General features: G+C 41.3%; 2 protein-coding genes across 8 annotated transcripts in view; both read left to right on the forward strand.

Annotated features, from left to right (window-relative positions):
* atf7ip (activating transcription factor 7 interacting protein) overlaps window positions 1–19517 on the forward strand; it is a 39857-nt gene extending 20340 nt beyond the window's left edge. For all 3 annotated transcript variants that reach the window (XM_085775849.1, XM_085775858.1, XM_085775838.1), the window contains exons 2-14: window positions 2194–2246; window positions 3174–3686; window positions 3815–4271; window positions 5229–5407; window positions 5538–5675; window positions 5775–5846; window positions 5956–6032; window positions 8924–8988; window positions 13415–14068; window positions 14334–14429; window positions 14645–14722; window positions 14877–14959; window positions 18629–19517. In XM_085775849.1, coding sequence (XP_085631975.1) covers window positions 3180–3686; window positions 3815–4271; window positions 5229–5407; window positions 5538–5675; window positions 5775–5846; window positions 5956–6032; window positions 8924–8988; window positions 13415–14068; window positions 14334–14429; window positions 14645–14722; window positions 14877–14959; window positions 18629–19087 — 2865 coding nt within the window. In that variant the 5' untranslated portion in view covers window positions 2194–2246; window positions 3174–3179 and the 3' untranslated portion in view covers window positions 19088–19517. The remainder of the gene's footprint in view (window positions 1–2193; window positions 2247–3173; window positions 3687–3814; window positions 4272–5228; window positions 5408–5537; window positions 5676–5774; window positions 5847–5955; window positions 6033–8923; window positions 8989–13414; window positions 14069–14333; window positions 14430–14644; window positions 14723–14876; window positions 14960–18628) is intronic.
* A 6346-nt stretch (window positions 19518–25863) lies between these two features.
* Window positions 25864–27997, forward strand: part of grin2bb (glutamate receptor, ionotropic, N-methyl D-aspartate 2B, genome duplicate b) — a 103472-nt gene continuing 101338 nt past the window's right edge. The window contains exons 1-2 of one of the 5 annotated variants that reach the window (XM_085775870.1): window positions 25875–26210; window positions 27968–27982. The gene's annotated coding sequence lies outside the window, so the exon portion shown is untranslated. Of the gene's footprint in view, window positions 26211–27316; window positions 27983–27997 lie in introns of those variants that run through there. The other 4 variants (XM_085775907.1, XM_085775878.1, XM_085775888.1 and 1 more) reach the window with 4 other exon arrangements.

Here is a 27997-nt window from a genome sequence, read left to right on the forward strand (position 1 = left end):
TTTGTAATTTATATAAGCAAAATCCTGCAAGTGATTTATTTGACAGAAGATGCATTGAGAAAGACAGAAATAATGGATGTCAACTCGACTGTTTTGAATTAGTAATAGGGTATAATATTACAGGAGACAATTGTGACTTGCTTGAAACCACATTTTGGGGTGTGACTTCAGACCCATGCGAAACCTTATTGCGAGTAATACAACATGGAAATAGATATTCCTACAGTCCTTCATTAGTTGTTTGTGAGAATTCAAGCACACAAGTAGCAGCTCTGCTATTACAGCAAGTAAGGTAACGATTTTCATTCCAAAAAATGATTAAGCCTCTGATGGACTAAATTGTGGCGGAGGCCACAGCCAGTGCGTGTTTGCCTAACACATGTGATAACTGCTTTCTGTATTCCTCCAAGTCAGGCAAAGTCGAGGATTCACCGATGTAGCTGCAGAGAGCCCCATTTCTAAATATGGTCTTATGAACTAACTTTAGTCAGACCTCTTTTTCTTACCACACACATTGTATAGTTATCGAATAAACCACAAAAAAGCATGACCTAAACGATAATTGCCTGTATTTTAAAATCGTCAACCAGCACAGTTAAAGTGGTTGTGGATTAGCTGTAGTTTCTATATTTGGAACTTGGTGGACAGAGGTGTTTTTGAGAGATGTTTAATTTGGAGAATTTTAGATGTTTGTTTTATATAACGATGCATCTTGCATCTTCTACATTTAGTTGACTGATTTAGAGTCGATGTAAAATTCTTGTCAATAAGGGTGATGCTGCAACGTGATACATGTCTGTTAGAGACTCCTGCTCAGCTAGCTACAGAGAGCTCAGTCTGGCAGCAAACAGCAGAGCTGACGGCCATTTTGAGTTTCTGCACTGAATCCAGACATAGTAAATGAGGCCGTAGGATGGGGGGTGGGGGTGGGGAGGTGGAGGGCATTGTGCTCTGCGCAGTGTGCAGTAACATTGGAATGTGAGGTGTACCAGTTATCGTGCTCACCATTTACACCACTGTTTTTGTTTGCTGACTTTTTCAAAGGTGTTTTAATTGTACCTTTTGGTGCAATTATGTCCACAATTTCTTTTTTTACAATAAGGAGTTTGAGACATGGCAGGGAGTACTTACTGGTATCAAAGCAGAGTGGAAATGGCTTCCAGTGTTATGCGTATGTGCGAGCATCTCAGTGCGCTCAGCTTTACAGTGTAAAGTATGCATTCAGCCCAGACAGATGTTGCACATTTTTTCCCCCATGCATGCCATGTGACAGGCTGCTAAGCTGCAAAGCATACATGGCTCAGTTAACCATTGTTGTTGAGATATCTTGTCAGTTGCATGCGTACATGTCAGAAAGCTGTAAAGGTAACCAGCTTTACAAATATGAAGTCGAAGCAGGTTAATGTTCACCAGATATGATTTTCAAGATAACTTGAAGAAGATCGTTCTGGGTTCTGTTTCTGTGCTGCTGTGATTTCACGACAGATAGTATGGATGTACAATTTGAATGTCTCTGCTTTCCGTTATAACATTACAAGAGTGTAGACAGACTGATCAAGCAATACAGTCGAGTCGCCTGGCCTCTACTCGTCCAAGTTCAGATTCACTGAGTGATTTCTGTGAAAGTCTTGCAGTGTGGCGTGGCGCGTCTCTCTCTGTCTAGCATTTTGTTGTCTTTTTTTCTCCTCACCTTTGCTCATACTTTTGGTAGCATGTCAAGTCTAATTGGTTTCTCGTAGACTGGTGTCTTGCCAGCAAATAGCTGAGTACCGGTAGTCACCTGATATATTTGTCATTGTTGATGTATTATCGATCTTAGCTCGATCTTAATTCTAATGCTAAACGTCCAAGAATCTTGAATAAAAGCATTGTCTAAATGATCAGACAGTTAGATAGTACTGCTAAAACAAAAAGCAATAGCTATGGTGTGAACTTTTGTTGATATAATTATACTTCTAGTGTGATTACATTTGAACTAACCACACAAATAAACCTTGTTTTGAGGCTAAGGGCTCAATTCCAGCTCAGGGGATAGAGATAGACTGCTCAATTCAGAGGAATTGAATTTACATTCAGGGTTACATTTTGATTTGCATTGTCTGTCTGGGTTTTATGCTTAGTTGACTCTATAGACCAAGCATAGAAGCATTTAAGTGCAGTTTACTCAAAAGAATGCATCTCTTTGCCCCTTAGGTTGCCGAAGACTTCTGCTGTAAGTCCATGACCAGGGACCTTTCAACTTGAAGGTGAGTTATTCTCAGATGTTTTAATTAGTATATCCACTGCATGTTAGTCAATATCCCGGCACATTTCTTGTTTTGCTACTAAATGTAAAATGACAATTTGTATGCAGCTAAGCACAGGCTCACACACAGCTTGTAACTTTGTTTTACTCCCATAAAAGAAGATCAAATAATCACATCCATGCATGCATGAATTTAGATGATGAATACATATGAAATAAAACAACTAGCCTCAACACTACAATTTGTGCAAATACAACTATGAACGGAAAATCAGTCATGTTTTGCACAACCTCCTCACTGCTGCCAACAGAGCCTCAGTTTTTCCGTTCTGATTCGCTGAGGACAGAACCAATAGGAAGGTGGGGGGATGGGAGGAAGGTTGGGTTGCTGCTGTCGTTAACTTCAATGTCATTCCTTTTCTCTGGATCAGGGCTTCGGTAAACATGAAATTAATAAGTTAAAAAAGAAAATTAAGGCAGAGAATTTGTCAGCAGTTGAAGCTTTACTGAGTGACATGAAAAAGGGTGTTTCTGGCTCACTGAGCTGCACCTAGACACCTACTTTAGGACCGATGCAGCAGAGTGTAACCAGGTAGTAAGGATGTGTCTGGTTTACTTGGATATTAGCTTGAAATACGTGGTTAAGAGACAGAGGGTGTTAGGGAACCGGCCAGTTTGGTATGCAGACCTCTCAGAAAGAAGAACCTTCTGGAAAAGAAGAGACATAAAGCCACAGGGCTCTACAGTGACCCCTTGTGTTTCCTCTGAAACTCTGCAGTCACTTCTTTACTGTGCAGTGCGTAAGGTTCAGGGCAGGTTCATAAGCGGAAGAGACTGTGCTGTTTACTGCTCTCGCTATGTGTCGTAGGTCTTTTCCAGGTTCATCATACCCTTTCATAGCATCTAATCTCTCCTTGTCACTCCACAGGCAGCAATGGAAGTTGTTGTGGCAGAGGAGAAGAAGAAGATTTTCCGTGCCAGGAAAACCATGAAGATCAGTGATCGACAGCAACTGGAGAGTCTTCACACCACTTTGTTGACATCAACTCCAGGTTTGTCCAACCCATCTCCACCACCCCTAATGAATGGCACACACAAAGAGGATGGACAGAAAGTGGGAGACAAAGAGCAAAACAACATCTCGGACTCAAACTCCCCACACGCTACATCACCAGCCTCTCCTGCTCCTTTCTTGTCCTTGAACCTATCACCTTCCCCAGCCTCTTCACAAAGTCCAAAAGAAAAAGAAGATGCTCCCTCTCCCACGTCGCCATTCCACTCTCTGAACTTTGAACTGAAAAAGATGGAAGAGGGAGGGGAGGAGGAGGAAGGGGAGAAGAAAGGCTCCTCGTCATCCTCATCAAATGAGCCTGTTACAACGGTATCAGCAGAATCCAAGGAAAAAGACACTGAAGTGATTCCAGAGGTGGAAAAGAAAGAGGTAAATGTTTCGGTTTAAAAAAATGTACATTAAATATTCATTTACTCTAAAAAGTAACATCAGATATGTAGGTTTATGATAGAGTTGTTCAGACAGTCCAATAATTGTCTATTTGTGGTCTTCTTTAGGAGGAACCTACTGCAACAGTTAACACAGATGTGGATTCATCGAAGGAGTCCGTTAAAGGTTTGGTTCCATGTTCGCCTGTGCCACCTCCGGTTTCTGACTGCCTAGAACCAATGGATACAAATACTGACACTACAAAGGCCAAGGACCCTGAGGCCTCCATGGCCAAAATAAAAGATGAAAAACCTTCTTCACCTAAATCTATAACTTCAGATTCCTCTCCCCCTTGTCCTTCCTCGTCTCATCCAGCTCCGTCTAGTGCGGATGTAAAACAAGAGAAAAGCAAAGAGGGAGATATAAAAAAAGAGAAGAATAACAAAGAAAATGTGAAGAAAGGACCCATTACTGAGGAAAAGATGGATCTAGACTTGGTGAAAGTTGAAATAAAAAAGGAAAAGCCTGATGATGGAAAAACCACAAAGCCATCTCGGCCATCATCCACTCCACCATCAACTACAGGTATGTGAGTGCATATTGTGTCACATAGCCTATTTACTGTAGATTTCTGCTGATCTTTGCCAATATAGAACAAAGGGAAATGAGCCAAAAGCAGTATAATTAGATATGTCCTTCAGTATTACACACATGCAACGGAAAACTGGAAGTTATTACAAAAAGTCTCCTGTTGATAAGATACAGTCAGAATGGTACTCAGATGGTTTAGTCTGTAAGTTCGGCAGTTATTTATTTATTTATTAGTGATTGATTAGATGGGCAGACAGAGGTATCCCTTTGTTATAAGTATGGATAAAGATCCTTAAACTGGGATTTTCCTCTAGTGTTGCAAAGCATACTATGGTACTGTTTTCAGGTTCTCTCTTATACCCTGTGATTTGTAAATTGACAAGTAAAATTGACTTAAACTTTACGACACTACAAAGGAGGCCTATAGTTTGCAAATCTTAAGTTCATTAAATCATAGAATTTTGGATGTATTTCAGTCTGAAGCCCGAAAATGTACCTTAATCTTAATCAGGTATTCATCCTCAATAATTCAGCTCTAAAACACGATGTGTCAATTGCTGCATTTTATATTATATTTATAGAAATGACTCACCATCACACTTCAAACATCAAACTTCTCTGTCATGATAAATTACCTTTTCTGAATTTGAGATGGAACACCACAAGCACGTTCCATTTACATTAATGTGTCAATGGCCTGCAGTTTCTGATAGGAGGTTGTCATTGCGTACTTGTCAAGTTCAGATCAAACATAAATTGGACTTTTAATAACTTATGTGGCTTCATGCTAGGCTATCTGTTCTGCTTTCATAAAGGTAATGGTCTGAGGGGTGAAATGGCGACAAAATATAAATGAAAACTTTTAGTCAAACTCAAAGCTCTGAGTCTTGAGTTCAGATACAGGCTAATGAATGGCAAATAAGCAGGTCTTTGTCTTTGTGTCCCAAATAGTGCAAGAGGACAAGGGTTCGACCTCGGGACTCAAACGCACTTTATCAGAGGGTTCAGAAAAAGATGGAGAAACCCAGACAAGAGACGGGAAGAGGCCCAAGGTGGAGCCTGAAGAGTTGGAAGCACAACTGGAACTTAAAATTACTGCAAAAGCTGGGAGTCACCATAAACTTGAAAAGGTGGGTCTGGATTTAGTATCCTGCCATGCTCGATATTTTTTCCTCCTAGTTTAATCTAGCTGAATTCAGCTTTGATGGCAATAGATATTGAAAACATTTTTTTTCTCCTTTACTTGATATTCTTTCTCAGATTGTCCAACAGCTAGTGGATGAACGGTTGAGGGTCTTGGAGCTAACGTTGTTTGAAAAGCATTTCGAAGAGCTTAAGGATCGCGTAGATAAGATCGATTGTGCCGCCAAACACCAAACAGCCATTAACACACTCCAAGTAAGTAGATGGCGTCATTGCAGTCTTTGGAGCTGCTTCCCTCCTTACAGTTTCCAAGGATCAAATGTAAAGACCACTTCCCTCTCTCCTGTTTTGTAGGCCAAAATAACCCGATTAGCCAAGAAGTTTGGCGCGGCTAATCAGGCATCAGAGAACAAAAGGAAACAAGAGGTACAACATGTTTTTATTTTATTTTATTTTTTCATGAAAATACTTCTTACTTAAATGCAAGCAGTATTACATAAAAATGTCCTCAGAGCATACTGTCTTATTTCCACAGGCGCTTGCTGCTGCTGCCGCCGTCGCCGCTGCTACTGCTAAGACTGCAACTGTTGCAATCAGCCCCCAAGCTCAACGGTAAGTGTGACCATGCTTAGAGCAGTTTCTCCTCTGGATTCCTGTCAACTAGACTATGTTTTGCAGTTTATAATTTCACATTAAAAACTTAAGGGATTTTTGTTTTTTCTTTGTTGTTGTTGTTCTTTTATCACTGCAGGCTGCAGGTTCACATGTTTGTCAAACAACTTCATCCTGTGACGGATGAAAATTGTTTTCTCTAATTCTACCTCTGAGTTTTCAAAATTCACAGCATCATTGTTTTTAAACATGTTATTTCTGAATACAGCAGTGTGTGCTCTTTGGTATTGTGTGGATATAATTTGGCCTTTGTATGAACGTGACAATACCGGACTGAAGCCAGTACTACACACTGAGCCGTTCACAGCATCAGTAGTTGACATTGTCCCAGGTTGCTATCTGTAATCACTACAAAAAAAATGGATAGAATAACGAATCCTTACATCCTCTAAATCCATACCTCTTTTTGGAAACCAAGATCCCATGTCTCTTGTTCGGTTTTCCCGGATCAGCTTTTTTTAAGCTCTTAACTTCACTCCAAATATTTCTTAAGACTGGTTTGGAATAAACAAACACGTGCCAGTCTGTTTTGCACCTGCAAAGTAACCCTGCATGGGTCCAGGTCCTGAGTCTTGTGACGTTCTACAATGTGAAGCCTGAGCGTTTCCTCATCCAGTGCAGAGTGTAGTTAAAACTGCACCTCTCCTCCCAACAGTGTGCTCCGTCGGCAGACAGTAGAGCCACACCGTGAGGTGCCCAGTGATGAAGTGGTGTCCTATGTTGGTAAGACTCCTGTCAGGATGGACAAGGAAGACAAGAAAATGGAGGAGGAAGAGGATAAAGATATGTCACGTGACATTGCCATGGCAAACAAACTGGCAGAATGCAGTGAGGGAAGATGCAGGGCAGACATTAAACTCCGTGCAATCACTTCCCAGTTGGAGAAGGTGCTTTACCACAACTGCAAAAGGAGCTCAGGGAGTCCCAGGCCTGACCGTTACGCATCGTACATATTCCGCTCCTTAGTCCCATATGATGTCTACTGTGACTGGGTTGCAAAGGTCAATTATGTTGGATTAATGGGCAAGGACGCGCTGCCCATGAACTTAAGGAAGACGATGAGGATTCACATTGAGCGTCGGTTCCCTCTACTGTCCTGTGAGAGCTGGAGAGAAATTCGGGATGTTATCAATGAATTACTGCGAGTGAAGAGAAGACCAGAATTTTTTCGAGAATATGACGAAAGAACATCTCAAAGAGTTTTTATCTGCTAACACTACCTTATCTGACTGTCAATTACGTTTTAGGAAAAAGACAGCACTTCAACATCAACTACAGCGGCCTTAAAAGTAGTAAATGATTTCACTGAATCCTTAGACAACAAGCAACATTGTGCAGCCCCTTTTATTGACTTGACGTCTAAGGCTTTTGACACTGTGGATCATGCAATATTGAAGTAAAAGTGTAGGACGGTCAGAGCAAACTTTCCATTGGTTTGAAAAATGTGTCAGGCAGACCTCAGTGCATGCAGGCATAAGATATACACTTGTAGCTTTCATTGCGAATCTAAAGGTGTGCCCCAGGGATTGGTCCTGGGACCACTTCTATTTAGTAAATATATATAAAGGCTTGATTAAAAAAAAATGCAAAAATCAATTTTTATGCAGATGACACCACTCTGCATCTATGTCAAGCCAGGCTCCATGTCAGCTTCATCTAGCTTTAAACACTGTACGATGTATCTTGCTTGAACTAAATTTGTTTTGAATGCTGACAAAACAAACAATGTTTTATAGTACAAAATCAAAGCCACTGAACCCTCACAAACAGCCATAACAGAAAGAATTAAAGTTGAAATTTGGTTTTCCTTTTAGAATTGTTAGCCTCCGCTCAATGCCAAAACAGTTGTTAACTGCCACCTTTATATCTGTGCTGGACTATGGCAATATCGTGTACATGCATGCATTGTTGGCAGTACTTACATGCGCTGGGTGCTGTCTGCCATGGAGCACTGAGGTTTATCACATGCCCTTACTCACCATTGCTTGTATGCTCAGGTTGGATGGTCTGCCTTGTTCACTTGTAGACTCAACCTGAAGCTTTTTCGTATTTGTACGTTTTTTTTTTTTTGTCCGTTTCCATCTCACCTCGACTTCTATATCCTTAAAAAAAGTATGGGGAAATTACTGTCTCGGCTTCCTACCATCTTTCCCATACTGGACTGCAGAAAAGGGTGTTGCTCCCTCTGCTTGGAATGAGTAGTAAAATAACCAGAATTTTATGGAGCTGGTGTCATCGGATGTATTTCAAGTAGTTTTAAATGAATTGGAGGACTGAACACCTGGCTGTATATTTTTTGACTGTTGACTGATTCACATTGGCCGTGTTTGATCCCCAACGCTGACGAGTTGTGACAAATATGATGAATATTTTACATTTCTGTAATTTTTGCTTTATTTTCGTCGTTAGTTGTCACATTTATGTATGCAACTCTGTTCATTGTGCTGCTGCCTGTCTCTACCGGGACGCTGTTAAATAGGAAGTTTTTTGTTTTTTTTTGACCAGACTTTACCTGGTTAAATAAAGTCTAAATGAAAAGGAAATTGCTGTCGTTTTTAGGGTTTCATATTACAGCAACAGAAGCATACTGGGACAATTGTCATTATGTGTCATTGAAATTTTCAAAACATTTTGTCTAAATATCATTCTCATTCATCCTGGTGACTTGTACACCAAAAATTGTTGACACCGCACTTGAAATCATTCAACTATAATTGCATATTAATGCTTTAATGAAAACAGCACCTTACCATATTAAGTCATCTTCCTGTCATGGACATGAACGGTTCAAAGTGTAAACAACTCTAAGCATAAGCAATCTTTCTGAACAGGCCAGTCCGGACTTCGATGGAGGTAAAGCAGACTCCAACAACAGTTTCTTCCTCCAGCGCACCTGGTGAGTTGTAGGATTTCCTTTTGTGTTAGCCATTTAGTGTTGGTCACTCTTTTTAATTGAACATTTAGTGGCATAATATGAAGCAGTGCCACCAACAACAAAGTTGTGGATTTTGACTTCTGGTCCTGTTTCTTTCCATTTGGCGTTTGCATGCGTTTTTGTCTGGATTCTGTCATGTCCGACTGTAGCAGGAAGAAAAAGACCAAAATATTTTAAATATTCACAGATAATCTGAATCGTTACCTAAAATGGTCGCTGTCACAGTTCAGTCCAGTTTGTGTTATTATTTAGAGAAACTACAGTGCCCATGTCATATTTATTTGTCAATCTATATTTCTCTGAATATTTTTTTTTCAGCTTTATGAGGCAAACAAGTCCTACATTTAAAAAAATAATAATATATGAATATTAAATGTTTTTTGGTAACAAATACATTTGGAACTGAATACCTCAGGCTCAGGAACATTTTGGCTGAACATACTGACAGTAATGGACATATCACCAGCCCTATTTCAATTCAGTTCAATTTCCTTTTATCATCATCAAGCGATAAAGCACAGTGAAATTTAAGTGTATCTCTCCTTGATAATTTAAGGGAAAAAAAGGAATAGAGATGAAAGAATAATACAAAGATTATTTGAGATATATTAAAAAAAAATTTAAGAGGAAAAAGTGCAAAAATATATAAATATGTAAAACAAGTACATGATGATCTACAAGTGTGCTGCAGATGTAACTTGTGCAAATTCACACATTATGCTGTATTGCACATGGGATGAAGCTGTCCCTCAGTCTTGAGAGCGTTGCCTCACAAAACGGGTATTCCGGGTATGTTTTCAGTCCTCTGCAAGTGTGTGAAAGTGTGCGAATTAATATGTCTGAGTGTTGCAAAAGGGCTGTTGTTTGCCATTTTCATGCTGGGATAGGTTTTAACCCTCATGTACATTTGGGGAGTTTGGGGAGTGTGTTTCACTCCTAATTTGGCCGTAACTTTCACTGTTCACTTATTTATCTAGAATCTCAATTTTACATAAATTTTGGAAATTTAGTTTAAAAAAAATGTAATAGGTCAATAATGCACTGCAGGCAAAACAGCCCCTAATGTACAATTGTTACACCAGTGGTTTTGTATGAGAGTCTTACAAAATGGGTATGTATTAGGACTGAAATGGTACAAGTACCGAACTGAACCATTTTGGTACACACTGTTCATTTGGTACATGGCCGTACAGAGCAGTGCAGTACATTTAATTAAAAAAAAAAACACGTTCAAATGATGCAGAACTTTAAATACACAATGACATTTTAAAACAGTGCACGTTTAAAACACATGTCCACCAAACTACGCTCAGCACCACACACATTATGTAAATGGTAAAACATAGTGACAGAGGCAGTTAATTCATTCAACACTACACAGCACACTCTGCTGTCTTTTAAATCTCACTCACTCACTCACTCACTCACTCACTCACTCACTCACTCACTCACTCACTCACTCACTCACTCACTCACTCACTCACTCACGCAAAAAAGTTTCTGTTAGCTGTTGTGGTTTAGTGGTTAATTCTGCAGTTAATGCTGCTCTTCAATTAAAAAAAAGATAGAGAATTCAAGTTTGCACTTTTGTTGATGCTGCACTTTAATTCAGCAGTTTTTGCTACACTTACTGCAGAATGTGAGCTGACAGAGCTGTGATTTGATATTTGACCTTTTTTAAAGGTCTTTGAAGTCTCTTTCAAAGGAAAGTGCAATACTAATGTTAATAATAGTTTTAAAGTATATATTTAGTATTTATTCAATTTTCAATTTTATTTACCGTATTTTCCGGACTATAAGTCGCGTTTTTATTTCTAGTTTGGCTGGCCATGCGACCTGGGATTGCGGCTTCCAAACAGAAATACGTTCCAAACTGTATAGCGGTTATACCGTTGCAGCCCTAGTGGGGAGTGCGTGGGGGCTCATCCTCCTCTCTTTCTGACACCGACTCGGCACAGTCCGAGCCTGACTCTGTTGTGGCGCCCTCGTGGTCCTCTACAGGGGACTCGGGGCAATCGACTTGCTACGCCAATAAGAGGGTCCACAGCGTTGACTGTGAATTCAGCTTGTTTTTGACAGATGAGATGATTGACCTCATCGTCAATATGACCAACCTCCACGGTCACCGTACGGTCACAAACTGGACCGAGGTGGACTCCAAAGAGGTCCGTGCACATGTTGGACTTTTGATTTTGGCGGGCATCGAGAAGTCCAGAGGCGAGTCCACCCACACCATGTGGAAGGAACACAAGGGCCATCCCATCTTCAAGCATCTCTACAAGCTACGGAGACCAGCTTGTCATCAGGAGGACTAGCTTGCCCCCTCAGCCTGTGGGAAATGTGGACGCGTCACCTTCCCCTCCTTTTCAACTCCGACAAAGATGTCACAGTGGACAAGCAGCTCTTGCCATTCAGAGGGCAATGCCGATTTCAGCAGTACATGCCAAACAACCCAGCCAAATATGGGATATATGGGAAAAATTTGGGTAACAATTGACGTTGCCACATGCTTGGATGCGAGGTGCGACATTTACTTGAGAGAGACTCCTTGCAAACCTGTGGGAAACACTGCACTTGCTCAGGACCTTCTGCAGAAGGAAGTGGCCTTGGTTGGGATGATCAGCAAAAACAAACCAGAGTTGCCACCCAACCTGGTGCGGGGCAAAGGACAAGCTGCCCTCTCCTCCCTCTTCACTTTCCCGAAGAGCACCACAGCTGTAATATAAGTTACTTGCCTAAAGTGGGGGAGGGATGTGGTCCTCATCAGCACCAGGCACCGGGAGGCAGTGGTGACAAAGGGAGCAAAGAAGAAACCTGAGATTGTCGCCTACTACAACAACTGCAAGGGAGGTGTCGACAATCTCGACAAGGTGTGTGCCATTTCATACTTATTACTACTTGTGTCCTATTGTTTATTTTTTCTGAATTTGTATGCTTGTTAGAGATATATTTGGGATGGATATATATATATATATATGTATATATAGTGTTGGATTATGTATGTAGTAGTATTCTCACTGTCAGAAGCAGCTTTAGGATAAATTTGTAATACCATTTTTCTCGCCCTTTTTTCTTTTTAGGGTCTTGGCACCTACAGCTGCAAAAGGAAGACAAGCAGGTGGCCACTAATGATATTTTTTTAACATGGTGGACTGCCCGTCATACAACTCATTGTCATCTACATGGCTGTGGATCCCTCTTTGAATCAGGCAAAGAGTTTCAGAAGGAGGCTCTTCTTGGGGGAGCTGGGAAATTCCCTGGTCTCTGCAGCGATTCTGAGGAGACAGCGCTTCATTCGCACACCAGTTGCTGCTGCTATGGTGAGAGGGATGCAGGCTTCTGCAGGTGCCCCTACAGAAGCCATCTCACAGACAACGGAGGACACCAGCAGTTCGAGAATGAGGGGAAAATGCAAATTGTGCCCAGGGCAAAGAAAAAGAACTGCCAGCTCTTGCATTTGATGTGGTGGAAACAAATTATCAAGTGACATTGTCCTGCTGGAGAGACTGAACAGATTTTCACCCCCATCCACCTACAGTACGCATGCGCACACACAGCAAAAAAGTTTAGTTCTGTATTCATCCTCAACTCTGTAGCACTATTGTTCTGTTTTGTTTTGAATGTTGAATTTTGGTTCATAATAAATGTTGACATTCATAAATATTAGGCTGAGTCCTTTTTTTCAGGTAAAATGGAAAATACTATTGTAAGAAACTATGCCGATAAACTCCACTACAGTATAAGCCCAGAAACTACTACTTCTTTGCACAGGCCTGGATAGTAGGTAAATGGTGCCATCTGGTGGTCAACAGTAAAACTAAAACTAATTTTACCTCTTTCCTACAGGGGGAGCCACTGATATTGCAGAAATGCAAGATTGTATACTGTTATGGCTCTGCAATTAAATAAATATGTTTATAACAGAAGTCTTTGGGGAAGTTTTATGAACTAACAGCAAATCTGGGTGAAAAAGAATCTGATATGTGATGCTACACAAAAACTAATAATGCATCAAAGTAAATTTTGTTACACACTCATTACATTCTAAAAATGAAAAAAAAAAAGTAAAAAATAAATCATTTTAGTAGTTTTGCTCAGGACTGAGGCTGACTGACAGATTTGAGCAAAAAAAGTTTTTACAGGAGATTTTTGTACTGGATGTTTTCATCTCGAACTGTAAATTAGGGGGTGTTTTCTAACTGTACACAAGGGTCTGAACTGCCATGATCCTTTCTGACAATAATCAATGAATGATTCTAATAAGGGCTAATCTGCTTCTGGTTAGGCACCCTTTAGTTGACTGTACGTAAAGAGGAGCAGATGAGTATAAGAAGTACAGAATGCCAGTCATTTGAAAATCTCTTTGACACTTTCCTATTTTCCTCAGCAAATCCAGCCCCACCTGCTCCTGCAGTTCCTGTCCCAACACCAGCTGCTACATCCACCTCCACAGCCATGGTTCAACAGGCTCCCATCCTCCAGCTGATCACCTCCACCGCTAATGCTGCCTCCACCCTGGCTACTGCCATTACCACTCAGAGTCCCACAGGCACCCTACTTCTGAAGACGGCCCCTGGGAGTGGCATGATGGCTACAGGCCAGCCACTTCTCATCCAGCTGACTAATGGCCAGGCAGGAACGCTGGTCAACATCCCTGTCGCCTCTCTGTCTGCAGCCAATTCGCTCAACAAGGTCAAAACCACTGCTTCCACCGCCACTTTTATACTCAAGCCTGCTCCCACAACTACCACAGCAGCATTGTCTGCCCCAGCTGCTGCCACTGTCCCAGCCCTACAGGCCTCCACTGGTCAGATGTCTCCTGCCCAAATTTCCCTTGCCCGAGCCGTGTACCAAGGGGGTGCCGGGGGGATAACCACGCCCAATGCTGGGGTGTCTGTTACCACAGCCAGGACGCCGGCTCAGTCTGTCTCTGTAGCTGGAGCTATGTCATCAGCCTCTTCACCTGCGACGTCCGGACCAGCAGCAACAGGTTCCACTGCTCCAGGACCGCCACAGGGAACGTCCCTTACATCAAAGACAGGTGGGGGTTTGCATTAATGACAAAGGTTGTTTTGTGTGTTGGGGTTGATTAAAATGTCATCTCTGCTGTAATTTGCAGATTATAAAACTGTACTTGTCTGTCAGTTGGGCTTGTCTCACAATTGTCAGAGGGTGGTGGAGAGACGAGATGACATTTGATTTTTACTTAAAATCTATGCTATCATTGTTTAAATTCTAATGTGCCTCTCTGTACTATCTGATTGTTTTGTTCTCTCAATCAACTTTTATTTTTTTATTTTTCTCAGACAACCAAGCTGCAGGACCTGCAACACCCAAATCAGCCACAACACGACCCAAAGGCTCTGTCATTGATCTCACTGAAGATGACGATGATGTACAAGGTAAAGCTGAAACATACCTGGTTTTCCCGTACATTAAAGGCCCATATGGCCCATTGCCATAATCCCTATGGTGATAGCAGTAGTTGGCAATGGGCCAATTTGCCAAAATGTTGAACTATCCCTTTAAAATAGATTTTAATTCATAATTTGTTTGTTCAAATGCTGTACTGAAAAGAAACCTTGAGTCTAATTATGGTGTACTGCATGCTCTGTAGTGACAGGAGTGAAAAATGCCACCATTGGAGCTCCCTCACCGAGCCAGCGTCCCCACCCCGTCGTCAGCATTCCCAACAGTAAGACTACCACATTTTATTGAGAGCATGAAGGAATGATATAGTGTCATCTCGACTGCAAGGCTCTATCATGAAAAAATGTTTGTATGTCAAAGCAAGTGTGTGTACAGATTGCAAGCTGCAAATATAAATTTCCTATCTGCTCTATCCTCAGGTGCAGGAGCAAGGTCATCCCCACAAAGCAATCAAAACTCTCCCAGCAATCCACAATTGACTGTCCACCACCGACCCCCATTGGTGAGGAATTTGAAATGCATTCTTTATATTTTGCACACACCAAATCTAGCCACTAATCTATTTTTTTAATGAAAGTGAGATAAAAAATTGCAGTTTGAATGGGTTTCAATGGCACATTTTTTGCACATAACAGTATGAGTGAAACACTTTTTGTTTGTTGCAGTGTATTTTTCGTACTGTAGGAGCTGAGCTGGAAATAACAAGTTCAAATAAAAAAATACACACAATCTTGCCATATGCATGAACCCGGCCAAATTTTAAAAAAAAAATTAGGAATGAAAAGCGCATTTTTATTTTACCTTTATTTTACCAGGCAAATTGCTTGAGATAAAAAAAAAATCTCTTTTACAAGCATGGCCTGGCCATAAAATGTCCACAACAGTCCCGAAGGGTTAAAGCATAATACATTCATTTTATTATATCCAGGTGTCAATCTGGGCTTTTGCCTTGGAATTGATGATTTTTACTACTCTCCACTAGATGGCATCATTTTTACCATATTCGGCAAATGGAGAAAAAACATGCTATGTCCACTAGATGACACTGTCACAATTCCCTCCTCCCTCTCATGAGGTGTGTGTGTGTGTGTTGCACATCATGATGAGCAATGGGCTAGGGTTTTCGAGTTCGAAGGTCGCTTTCACACCAGAGCTGTTTGGTCCGCTTTAAATGGACCAGGGTTAATTTCCTGGGATAGTCCACTTCATTTGGGCAGGTGTGAAAGCTCATCCGAACTCTGGAGCGGATCAAACGAGCGAACCCTGGTCCGCCTGAAAACGTGGGTCTCGGTTCGCTTTCAAGTGTACCGTGGTGCGGTTCGTATACAGTATGAACGCTCATCGGACCAAACACAGGACCAAATGTAAAAAGTGTTGCAATACACAGTGCGTCTGTACACAGTGAGTCTGTAGGCGTTAGCAACACATACACCTCATTGTCCGTCATCGACTGTATTTTTCCTCCGATGCCGTTTTCCTTTCATTTTCTCATTGTGAGAGTGAAATGTAGTTGCCCTTATTTCCCGGCGGCGACGACCGGAGGGGAACCGTAAGTTTCGCTTTTACCCACCATGTCTCTGCCTCGACGCAGAGGGGAGGGGGGGAGGAGAGGGGGGGCGGTGATTCGTACCCGTGCAGGGAAGTTACATAGTGCAGTTTCAGCCGACGCGACCCCGCTCAGGCTGCAGCGGCAGCACCATTCATCCTATTAACCATTTTTCTACCATTGCAATGAGTCTGGAAACATTATTTTAATACCCAGGGGGCAAAGCAAAAAAACGGACACGGAGCGTTGTAAAAGGTTTGACACCAGAAATGATATCTAGGAACTTCAAGGATTAAAACCTGGGTGGACAACCCGGTCAACCAGCTGCTGGAAAGATACAGGGGGCTAAAACCCCGTTTTGGGGTCATTTTGCTGGCGAAATGATGTAAATGCAAATATTTAGGTACTACAATGGCATAAATAGTCATACAACTATAACATTTGGCAGAGAGTATCTTGACACATAGGGGGAGGCATGAAAAAAAGATTCTGGGGTTTGTTGCAACTCAATTTTAAGATATCTCCCTCAACATCCCAAAAAAGACCAAAAAAAGTACTGTTCGCCTGACAAATTCTCATGAAAATTATTATTTTTCAGCACTTTATGGAGAATATCTATGCTTAACATGTATATAGAAAATTTCCTTAATTCATAAGCTTCCATTTGAAACCAAGCTAGCCTTTCTATCTCAAAAGCCCCACTTGCTGTGGCCAACGGTCTTCTCTATCTATCTGTTCACTTTGGGGAGACCAGAAATAGAATGGTTTCTGATCATGCCAGTTAACATGCAGTTTTTCACAATAGGTGTTGCATTGTTTGGAGGCAGCCTGTAGCTTTCCAGTAGCTAGTAGAAAGGATATCTTGGACTCAAATGGAAGCTTATGAATTAAGGAAATTTTCTATATATATGTTAAGCATAGATATTCTCCATAAAGTGCTGAAAAATAATAATTTTCATGAGAATTTGTCAGGCGAACAGTACTTTTTTTGGTCTTTTTTGGGATGTTGAGGGTGATATCTTAAAATTGAGTTGCAACAAACCCCAGAATCTTTTTTTCATGCCTCCCCCTATGTGTCAAGATACTCTCTGCCAAGTTTTATAGTTGTATGACTATTTATGCCATTGTAGTACCTAAATATTTGCATTTACATCATTTCGCCAGCAAAATGACCCCAGAAAGGGGTTTTGGCCCCCTGTAGCTTTCCAGCAGCTAGTTGACCGGGTTGTCCACCCAGGTTTTAATCCTTGAAGTTCCTAGATATCATTTCTGGTGTCAAACCTTTTACAACGCTCCGTGTCCGTTTTTCAAAAAACTGGGATTTTGCCCCCTGGGTATAAGGCCGAAAAACTCAGCAATGTTACTTTAACACGCTGATCCATTTTTGCTGTTTGTTTTTGCGGGTCAGGATTTCCCCTGCAAATGTGCCCAATTGATGAGCGCCCTTTTCAACTGTGTGACGTATTCGTGTGACGTATTCAGAAAGTTTGGTGTGCTTCAGAAATGGCAGCGTGAAAGCAGAACCGAACCCAGTGATAAATGCGATGTTAAAACTTTCAGCTCCCCAATCGAACCGAGTCCTCTTGGTCAGGTGTGAAAACGAGCTAAGATTACTTTGTATTTATGCACAGTTGCAAACCATACAAACCTACAGAGGTTCATAGTACACACAAGCATGCACTGCTTCAAATAAATTAAAACATGGGCCATCTTGAATCACATGAATGATGCAGCCGTTGAGTGTGACATAATAAACTCTGGCTTTTTATTGAGTTGTTTACACAGCTGCGATTTCAGCCAAAGTAAAAATGCAACTCTCTCTCTCGGACACACATTTGTTGCTGTTACTGAATGTTATTGAGCCATTGTTGATGTTCCTGATTCACTGTTCATAGTTTGTTGTTCATTGCTTCACTTCTGGATACATTTTTTTTTTTAAAGTCCAGTAATTAAAAAGTAGTGGAAAATATATATTGGCTGATGTTGGTTTAAAATTCAAGCCTGAAAAGCTGGAAATGATATCAATGTTTAATAATTTTTTATAGCTACCTTATCAAAAGCACATTTTTTGTGCTTAGTGGTATGAGTGTGAGTATTTGACTATGCGCAGAAAATAATAATGCATAAAAATCTGTGTTGATGCTAGTCACTGAAATATCCCAGGCTGTAATAATCCAAAACAAAAAAAAACTGGGGGCGGGACTAGATAAGCTTTTGCTTCTCCCGCTTTCCCTTTCGGCCATGTGTATTGTATTATTTGAACCAAGATGAAGTGTGATGATAATTATTTAAATTGACATGCCCGAAATAAACAAATTGATTGATTGATAACTACTTTGCATGTAGTATATTATAAATCATTTCTCTCTTTTTTTTTTTTTTTACCTGTTAAGTACTGGTTATTTGTTATTTGCATGGCCTTGTTAAAACCCTAAATATGTAGATGTTATACTGAGAGGCTACCATCAGTGGAGCTGGCTACACATTTCTCCATTTATCTCAGTTTTTAACCTTTGGGGACCCATTTTCATTTCACTTTGAATTATATTTTTTTCAAGACAGATTGGTTATGATCATATACAGCCTTTCTACATGATCAACTTACGACAGTTTCCTCTTTTGCAGGACTCTCCGTTGAAATCCCGTGCTGTAACCACTTCTGCGCCAGCCCGGAGCTCCAACACGGTACTGCCCCCTCTCCCAGTAGCTCCCGCACCTGCTCGTTTACCTCCGGAGGCCGAGCGCACCTCACCTCCTCAGCAACCTCAGCTGAAGCTGGTGCCAAGTCAGACTGGTATAGTGCTGTCCTGGTGCGTGGCAGAAACTGATCGGACCTGTGCAGCTGTAGATAGCTATCACCTCTATGCCTTCCATCAAGACAACTCCAACAACAATGCAGCGCAGCAACACTGGAAGAAGATTGGGGAGGTGAAGGCCCTTCCTCTGCCCATGGCCTGTACACTGACCCAGTTCCAGTCTGGCTCAACTTATCATTTTGCCGTTCGAGCCAAAGACATCTACGGGCGCTTTGGCACTTTCTGTGAACCTCAGTGCACAAATGTCATCAATTCTAGCTCAAGTTGAACAGTAAAGGAATTAAAACATTTTTTTGCATTTGGAAGTTCATGACTTCCTTTACTTCTCTTTGTGTTAGGAAGAGATACAGTATCTGTAAATATCTACAAAACAACTTGACTTTTGACTGATTTGGGAAAGTTGAAGCAGCAAAGTTGGTTTTGTCTGGTTATTGTATGTATTGTATTTTTTGTGACTTAAGCTGTTGTACATACTTGATTTACTTTGCCTCTCAACCAAGTCAGATATTTATGTTGTTGACTCTTGTTACTCTGACCCAGATGTCTTTTGCTTTACTTGAGAAGAGGTGACAGGATTATCAATGTAAACTCAGAATTGCACAGAAATGTATAAATGTGTGGTAGAAACTGAATGATAACTTTTGTAAGTTTTGTCTGATAACCAGACTTTGACAAACACAATAAAAGGTTTTATTAAAGTCTTGACTGGGACTGTATCTGCTATTGTTAGTTCCATAGCTCTTTCATGCTAATATGGACACCACCAGTCTAACAACAGTGGCACTTTTGTAATATTTTTGAGAAACTCCTATGTTTCACCAGTTCAAATCAATGTACTGTTTGAAGTTTTATTTCCACAGAAATCTCATAGCAGCTGGCTCTCGTAAATCTGGCAGCTAGTGACGAAACACAGATCTGCCAACATTAGTGATAACATTAACTATAACACTCATCTTCTAATTGTTTCACACAGACAGCAAGACAATGTTAGTTTCTAGCATAGCATTGCATTTTCTATTTGTTGCTTTAACAGAAGAGTCAGAGAATGGAAAAAGTATATTTGTTATGAAATCAAGCAAGTCTGTTACATAGATGCTATTTGAAGAATTGCAGGAAAAAACCCAGGGTCACACAAATAAAAATGCTGATTAAATCTCATGGATCAGGAATGTGCACAATAAACCATATCATCTAACACTTAAGATCAGCGGATATAATCCTTTGAAAACAAAGGGAGCTCTGATGGAGGTGGTAATGGAAAACCAAATCATCTTCAATTGAAATCTGAGTCTGGTCTGATGGTGGTGCTAGAGCAACATTGAAATGTTCCAATATTTAAATATGTTAAATATTGGGGCACACCCTCTAAACCAGTCAGGAGGTTTGCCAGGGGACAACATAAACAGATGGAACTACTAGAGCGAAAGGTGGCATGCATTTGGGGGTGGCCAGATGGTCCATGGAGGCATCAATGAAGTCAACCACAAAGTCCCACCAAAACCAAGGAAGAGTCCTGATGCCAGAATTCCTGGTTCATCTATTCTTCTGAAAGACAGGATTTGGGATAGTATGGACTTCAACTGTGATTCAACCTAAGATTGCATTGAAGACTGCTCGATGGTCTATAGTGCAGGAAACTGGATGGAAATTGCACACAGAACTTATGGAAATTGGGCTACCACAAACAACAGAGGCTAAACAAAAGCACAAATTAAAGGTAACTGAAATGGTTCTGACAGAATGGGATGCAGAAATGACTAAAACAGGTAGATGATCTAAATAGAAAGGTGCAGGCTATGACAGAAAGACAGGTTTAGGTTCTAAGGGTACAACAGAGCTTTGGAGACATCATAGAAAATACCATGAGGCAGCAGCACTCATCTTGAAGGAACCTCTTGAGTTGGTAAGAAAAACAGAAGTTAACCTCACCTCTAACTAATGAACTGTTGATTACAGTAGAATGGAGCAAATGTGAAAGCAAGGAGGAGATAAGACGTCTTGTCTTTTATTGTGTGTCTATGTGTTTTTAAGGTTTTGATATTGCATTGACATAAGCTGTAGTAGGTGACGAGGCAGTAGCTCTGTCATGGTGCTGGCTGCAACTTTTTCCATTCTCGATTCAAGTTTGACTGGTTCAGAATTCCAACTTATTGGTAGGCCCTGGATTTCCAGACAAGAATGGCAAACACTTAACAGGCTGCTCAATAATCATCAAGGGAAATGACCATCTGGCATCAAAGCAGGTAAGAGGTCTCGCACAGGCAGAAACTTGTATTTCTAAACGTCATGCCTTTTGGGGACTTCCAAACGTCAGCTACATTAAGTTTGTCTTTCCCAGGGTGAGAGACAGCAGCAGGGTGCTGTGTTGGAAGTTGTCCTTCAGAACAAGAGGGCCCCTTTCTGGGTATCCACATGGCCTAGACCCTCTAGGAGCTGTGTCTGCCCAAAGGGGTCTGCAGGAGGGCTGCCATCTGGGTTAGGGTAATACCCCCCAAATGCTGCCTATTGATACTTGTTCACTTGCACCCCAGTGTTAAATCAGTGTTGACATTCCACCATTAACCGAGGCAGTGGCATATGCCAATATAGTCTCAAATCCTTAAACTTTTGCACCACCACTGGGGATTTAGCCTATGTCAATCCAGACTCTATTCTAACTACTTTCCAGCAGTTTGTTGTCTACCCCTTTTGCATGCCTCAGAAGTTAATTAACCATTTATTTCACTACCATTTCCCTGAGTCTGTGTCTGCATTCTTCTGGATGCTGTTGAAATGATTGGGATGGGCTCAGGGAATGATATTACTCATTGTAACACAGAATATGTTAATTATGTGAGGATGCAACCAGGAAGGTACGATAACGATAATAAACAAGCCTTAGATCAGCGACAACTTGAAGGTCCTGCTGAATAAATACAAGCAAACCTGGTGACAAGGAGGAACTGAGATGTTGAGGGTATAGTGTGATGCCAAGTTGAAAGGATTCTTACTAACAATAAATGAAGAAAGGTATGGGGAGTTGCAGGCTCAACACATCATGAAGATCCTAGAGACTCATACTAGATCAGCTCCATGGTCAGACTATTGCCCCTTTTATTGGAATTACTCAAGTTCACCTACCAGCTCTGACTAAGAGTTAAGGATGCCATCATCCATGCCTGCCTGGACAGGCCAGTGAGCACTCCTATGGTTATATGTTTTTGTGACTTCTCCAGTGTGTTCAGCACCATCAGACAGGCTCTGATGGGTGAGAAACTGACAGAGATGCAGGTGCTATCCCACTTGTGTCCTGAATTGTTTATTGCCTGACTTGCAGGCCATAGTATGTGTGCCTACAGCACTGTGTGTCAGACAGAATTATCAGCAGCATTGGGGCTCTGCAGGAAGTCCTTTCTCCCTTCCTCTTCACTCTCTACACCACAGACATCTACTGCTCAGAGACCTGGAAGTTTTCTGATGACTCTGCCGTAGTTGGACGTGTCACAGAGGAACTGGACCCAAATTCAGACGCAAAAGGACACAGGGTAATGGGTAACAGGCAATTTATTGGAAAAAAAACAGGGCAAATGCAATAAGTCTCTGAACAAAACAGAACCAAAGTATCAAAGAAAATGTCAACAGGCCTAAGTCCCCGAATAAACACCAATGGAACACAAAGTGTCTATCACAAAATACCAAATATGAGAAGATCCAAAGGCGAACTGGCAACAAGAGGGTAGAATATGGGTATATACGTAAATACATAGACAGAGGGAAGACAATGGGACACAAGCAACACATTAGGATGGTGCAGGTGCTGATTAAAGGAGGGAAACACAAGTCAAGGGATTTTTCAAAATAAATGGGAAAAACTCTGATGACAAGACTAAGCACATGGCTGTGTTGCACAAATTTGTCACTTGGCGTGAGCAGAACCAACTGCAGCTCAACCATACTACAGACAAAGGAGCCGGTGGTGGACATGAGGAGGTTCTGGAAACCCCCATGTCTATCCATGGGGTCAGTGTGGACATGCAATTACTAAGGCCTGCTGAGGTCCTTCAGCATCTGCCAGATAGATGATGAGTTGACAATGTCGTTTGAGTCTGTTGTGGACAGTGCCATTGTTACATTGTCCTCCTCTGCTGGCCAGGTACTAACATTTCTCTGTGCTCCTTCTCTTACAGGTGTGCAAATTGCTGGGTGTATATAAGGGAGGAGGACTTTTTGCTCTTCTCTCTCTCTCCTCCCCTGATCCTGCGCTCCACCATCAGGCCACTCCTTCCTGCCCAGGGGTCCAGGAATTCCGCTCATGTCCAGCTTGCTCTGGCAGACATTGGTTTCTGTTTCAGTTATTGATTTGAGGGTTTAGGTTCGTGTTACGTTGGGTTTAGGGCAGAAGGCAGGTCTGACGGCCCTTTGTGGGCTGGCCTTTCCTTTTGCTTTCGTTCTTTTGTTCTGCCAGACCAGTTGCCCCCGTTGCTCCGGAGTGTAAAACATCATGCTCTTCACTTGTAAATAAAAAACTCCTTTGTCCTACAAGCTACTGTTTAGTTATGTTAACCCTCCCGTTGGGAACGTTTAAGATGGGAAAGGGGTCATAACAGTCATCTTTTGTGTTGTTGTGTGCTGGGAGTGGCGGTCAACCGAATGAACTCATCCAAGTCCCACCATTTTGTGGGAAGGGAGCTGGCGTCTCACCAGTGTTGGAGAGGAGAATGTTGTCCAAATAAAGACAGTATTGGACAACAATTGACACCCTCTCCATGACATGCTGGTCAGCCACAGAGGCACGTTTAGCTGGAGACTTATTCCCCCATATTGCACCACAAAGCGCCAAAGGGAAATCATGAATGTATGGGAAATGTGTACCGTATACAAATAATATGAAGCCTACATGTTTATTAGTGGCAGAGTGTGTTTTTATATATATACTTTGCATATAGGGGTCATATTATTATTTTTTAGTTTTCATTATTCACATTTGTGGAATGGAAGACTCAAACATAACAATTTCAAGTAGGCTACTTTGATTTTTTATCTTCAGTAGGCTATTTCTAATCAGAAACCCACATACTGTTGACAGCAATACTTTGAGTCACCACGTAGGGGCGCTGCACCACTGAGTCAGAGCATTTGAAGACAAAAGCTGGGCTACATTGAAATATTTTTAATTTACCGGTAAATATTTTTTTCGAGAACTTATTTAAATCAAGTAGGCTATTTCTTTTATCTCTTTTTTTTTGTAAAAACGTGTCAGTTCATAGCCTTTTCTTTTTACGGATTAATTGATTGTGACGAAACTAGCCCGGCCTCCTCCACCACAGCCGTTCTTCACGTCGCCGTGACTTTAGTAAAAACCATAGTGGTAAAAACACGCTGTGCGCTGTGTTTTCAACCTCTTGTGATGTGTTAAGATGAGGCGTGAACCCCACGGCGTCCCGCTGAGCTGCTGCTCCGCCGACATGGTGAGTTTGACCCGTTTCTGACCAGTTATTTGCTAAAACGGTCGTAACTTTTATTTGGTGACAAACTCAAACCGTTCACTATATCGGTTTAACCGACACACGTCACGTGACCCTGAGAAAATGTCAGTCGCATCGTGGCATTTCAAAATTGACACCAGCACAAGTGAACTAACGTTACATTAAATATGGCGTGGATTTATTCAGATATGTCACTGTAAATTAGCCTACATTTTTTGGCTCCCAAAACTTAGCTAGCCTAGCTACAAAAGCCTAGGTAACGTTAGCCTAGCAAGTAGGGACCATGGATATAGCTAATAAGTTACATCCATGGTAGGGGCACCTCAAAACGTTTTTTTTTTTTGTTGCTAATATTTAATGCTAATATTTACAAATAAAAATGAATAAATATATTTAAAATGTAAAAACAATTGGTGTATCTCATGCAGCTAGTGTAGTAACATGATCCCACACTGAAGCTTTACTGAGCTAAAATGCTAATATTTACAGATAGACCATTGTTGTGAGGTCGTCAGACGCACCTGGATTAATCAGTTTGTCCAAGACAGGAAATAAAGGAGCTGGCTAAAGTTCAGGAAGTAGTGGAGCTGTGCATAAAGCCTATTGACTCAAAAAAGTTTGGGATCATATTACACTGGCTGCATGAGATACACCTCTTGTTTTTACATTTTAAATCTATTCAGAATTTTTTTTATCTGTAAATATGGGGTTGTATAACTTGGTGTAAAAAGTTTGAGTTTGTTGGGGGGGGGGTTGTAAGCGTTTACTCTGCCTTTAGGCGAGGGATGAAGATGACATTATACAATACCAATTACTATTTTGAGGCACTTGTCCTTTATTAGAGGGAAATATTGTATAAATTAGCTACATTTGACGGCAATAAGAGTGCCGAGAATAAGATAAGTCAATTACTTGATTAGTACATCAGCCAGAAATAGTTGATCAATTAAATCAAATATTTGTTCGAGCGAAATATTCACTCATATTCAACCTGAATCTCAAATGTGAGAACAACATTGTTAGGCTATTTATTCAGATATTTGACAGGCTACTTAATTTATTGATTCAAGAGAAGTGAAAATAGTAATTTGCTGCAAATCCAGTTAAAATGAATTAGCTAGTTCAACTCAAAGCATCAGTAAAAATATTTCCATATTATTTGACAGTCACATGCAGGGGCAGTTTTCCAGCACTGACTACTTTTGCTTGTGATAGTTTAACCATGCTACTGTGCTTTTACTTGAGTAACATCTTCAGTGAATGATTTTGGACTGTTTTTACAGCTTGGTATTGCTTCTTATTTAGTTTTATCCATGAGCGCAGGGCAACAGAGGGAGCCATTGCTTTCTTTATAGAGACTACTTTCTTGACAATTGATGCAACAGCCCCTCTTTACTGTGGCATCTCTCTAATTCACACTCCAACAGAGGGACCCACCTCCACACATCGCTCTCTCTCTCTCTCTCTCTCTCGCTCCCCCTCTCTCTCTGTCTGTAGCTCACCCCACCCCACCTCACCCACCCCATCCTTCTTTCTAGAGCAAGGGGAGAAGAGCGAGTGAGTGAGCGAGCGAGCGAGTGAGTGCAGTTTGAGTTGTGCTTTGCGCTCTACGCCAGCCAGAGGTGTGTTTTCGGCTCCACACTCTGTATCTCTGGGTAGCAGCACCTCACCATGCAGCCAGCCTGAGTGCCATGTCTAACAGCTCTGTTGGCAAAGGGTTACAGCTCATCTGGAGGGAAGGTAGCACCTTGCTTTGAGGAGCACAGAAGATAAAAGAAGACTGACCAGTTGCAGAGAGAGGGGGGGATAAAGCTGAAAGCCCCCTCCCTCTCACTTCACAAAACAGAGCAAAAACGGAAGGCTTTGGAGTATTCAATTTTTTCTTTCGTTTTATATTTTTCTTATTCCTCATCGCGGTGCTGGGAGGTGCTTCATCTTTTCATATAGTCTCTCTCTCCATTATTTGCCTTCTCATCTACTTCTCCATCTACCTGGTGTATAATTTCCTCTATTTATGAGTGAGAGAAAAGAGAAAGGAGGGAAGAGTTTTTCTTAAATTTTTATCCTTTCTTTCCTCCTCTCTTCTCTTTCCTCCCTTTCATCAAACCACATCTTACCTGTCAGTCCCTCTTTGCCATTTCATCTCTAACTGCTGCCATCAGTTCCCCCATCCTATGCCTCTTTCTGTCTCTAAACTCTTGTTATATGTTTTATGAACTTGGATGAATTTTCTTCAAAGACAACTAAAAAAACTCCTCATGAATGACTCTTTTTTCCCCCCTTTTCCTTCTCTTTTGGTCCCTCCACACCCATTTTCTTTGCATCATACTCTTGCGGGATTCTTAAATGTTACTCTAGGTAGGTTAACTATTGTTTAGTGTCTGTCTATCTGTCTGTCTGTGTGTATTTGTGTGTGCTTTACGTATACATAAAACACACATTAACACACACATGCACTCGCACACTAAACTATGCCTAAAAGGACAGTGTTCAGTGAGTCAATATTGGTCTGGTCTCGCATCGTTTTCACATCCTCCCCTCATCTGTCAATCTCATCATCGCAAAGTGCACCCATTTTTAATTGTTGTCTTTGAGAAATCTTTTTACCTGTACATCTGCCATGTCCCCTTTTCAATTTAATAAAGACATTAATTTGTTTAGCAACCTGTTGTAAAGCGGAACAAACGTGAAATCCTGATTGTGATTTGTTAAAGTTGGGAATATTTACTTTATACTCGATTAATGTTGTTTGCTGAACTGCATTTAAAGCTAATGGCCATCTTAAGTCACTAAGAGTGTATCCCATTTCATGCTTGATTTGTGCTTATTTTCATCCAACCAGTCCATCAGCAGCCATTAGTTATTTTACGTCCACTTTTCTTATACACCACTCAGATGCACACACATCGACTAACAATCCTAAAACCTAAATTTCAAAATTGAAATCTATAGCTTTTGCACGTTTTCAGTTTTCCCTTCCTTCACTTTGATCGTTTTCTCTCTGGTTGCTGGTTGCTTTTCCTCCCTGATGCCCCCCCCCCTCCCCCTTCACTTGTCTTCATCCTCATCCTCTACCAGGCAAGGAGACCGAGAGTTGGCATTAGTTGGATGTTGAACAGTGGATTAGGCGGGTAATGCCTTGCCGCGGATCTGAGGTGTAACAGACAGCGTGTGCAGGTCGTAGATAGAGACAGACTGATAGACAGAAAAAATAGATAGAACTTGATATCCCATCTCATCACTACCCCTCTCTCTCTCTCTCTAACCTCCTCTGTCACAATTTCCTCCTTTTTTTGCGTTGTTTGATGCTTTGTCTCTACTTCACACTGCCACACCTTTTTGGGGCCACTGTTTCAAACCATCACCACTGCTAGTCTGTTCTCAGTTAGTTTTTAGCCTGTATATCCATGGACATCAACCTGAAATTGCCTGTGCACTCACCTTAAGGTGAAAAATTACACCCAGTAGCATAGGCCAACACCAGCCACTGTAGCCCCCGCCCCCTTCTCTTATGGACTCATAAAGGGGCTTAAGTAATCCCTCTTTCTTGATTGTTCTGAGAGTGGGATGTCGTCATGAAGGAATATGAAGGACCACTCGTTCTGCTCTGTCTTTGCTTTTGTGTCTCAACTCTGCTACTCTGTAAAACATCTCCACTACAGTCTATAAATTATGTGTTACAGAAAAGAGTTAATTAGGTGAGTAGTGAATTA

Source organism: Trachurus japonicus, chromosome 1 (genome assembly GCF_045865225.1).
Source record: "Trachurus japonicus isolate A0001 chromosome 1, Traja_1.0".
NCBI lineage: Eukaryota > Metazoa > Chordata > Actinopteri > Carangiformes > Carangidae > Trachurus > Trachurus japonicus.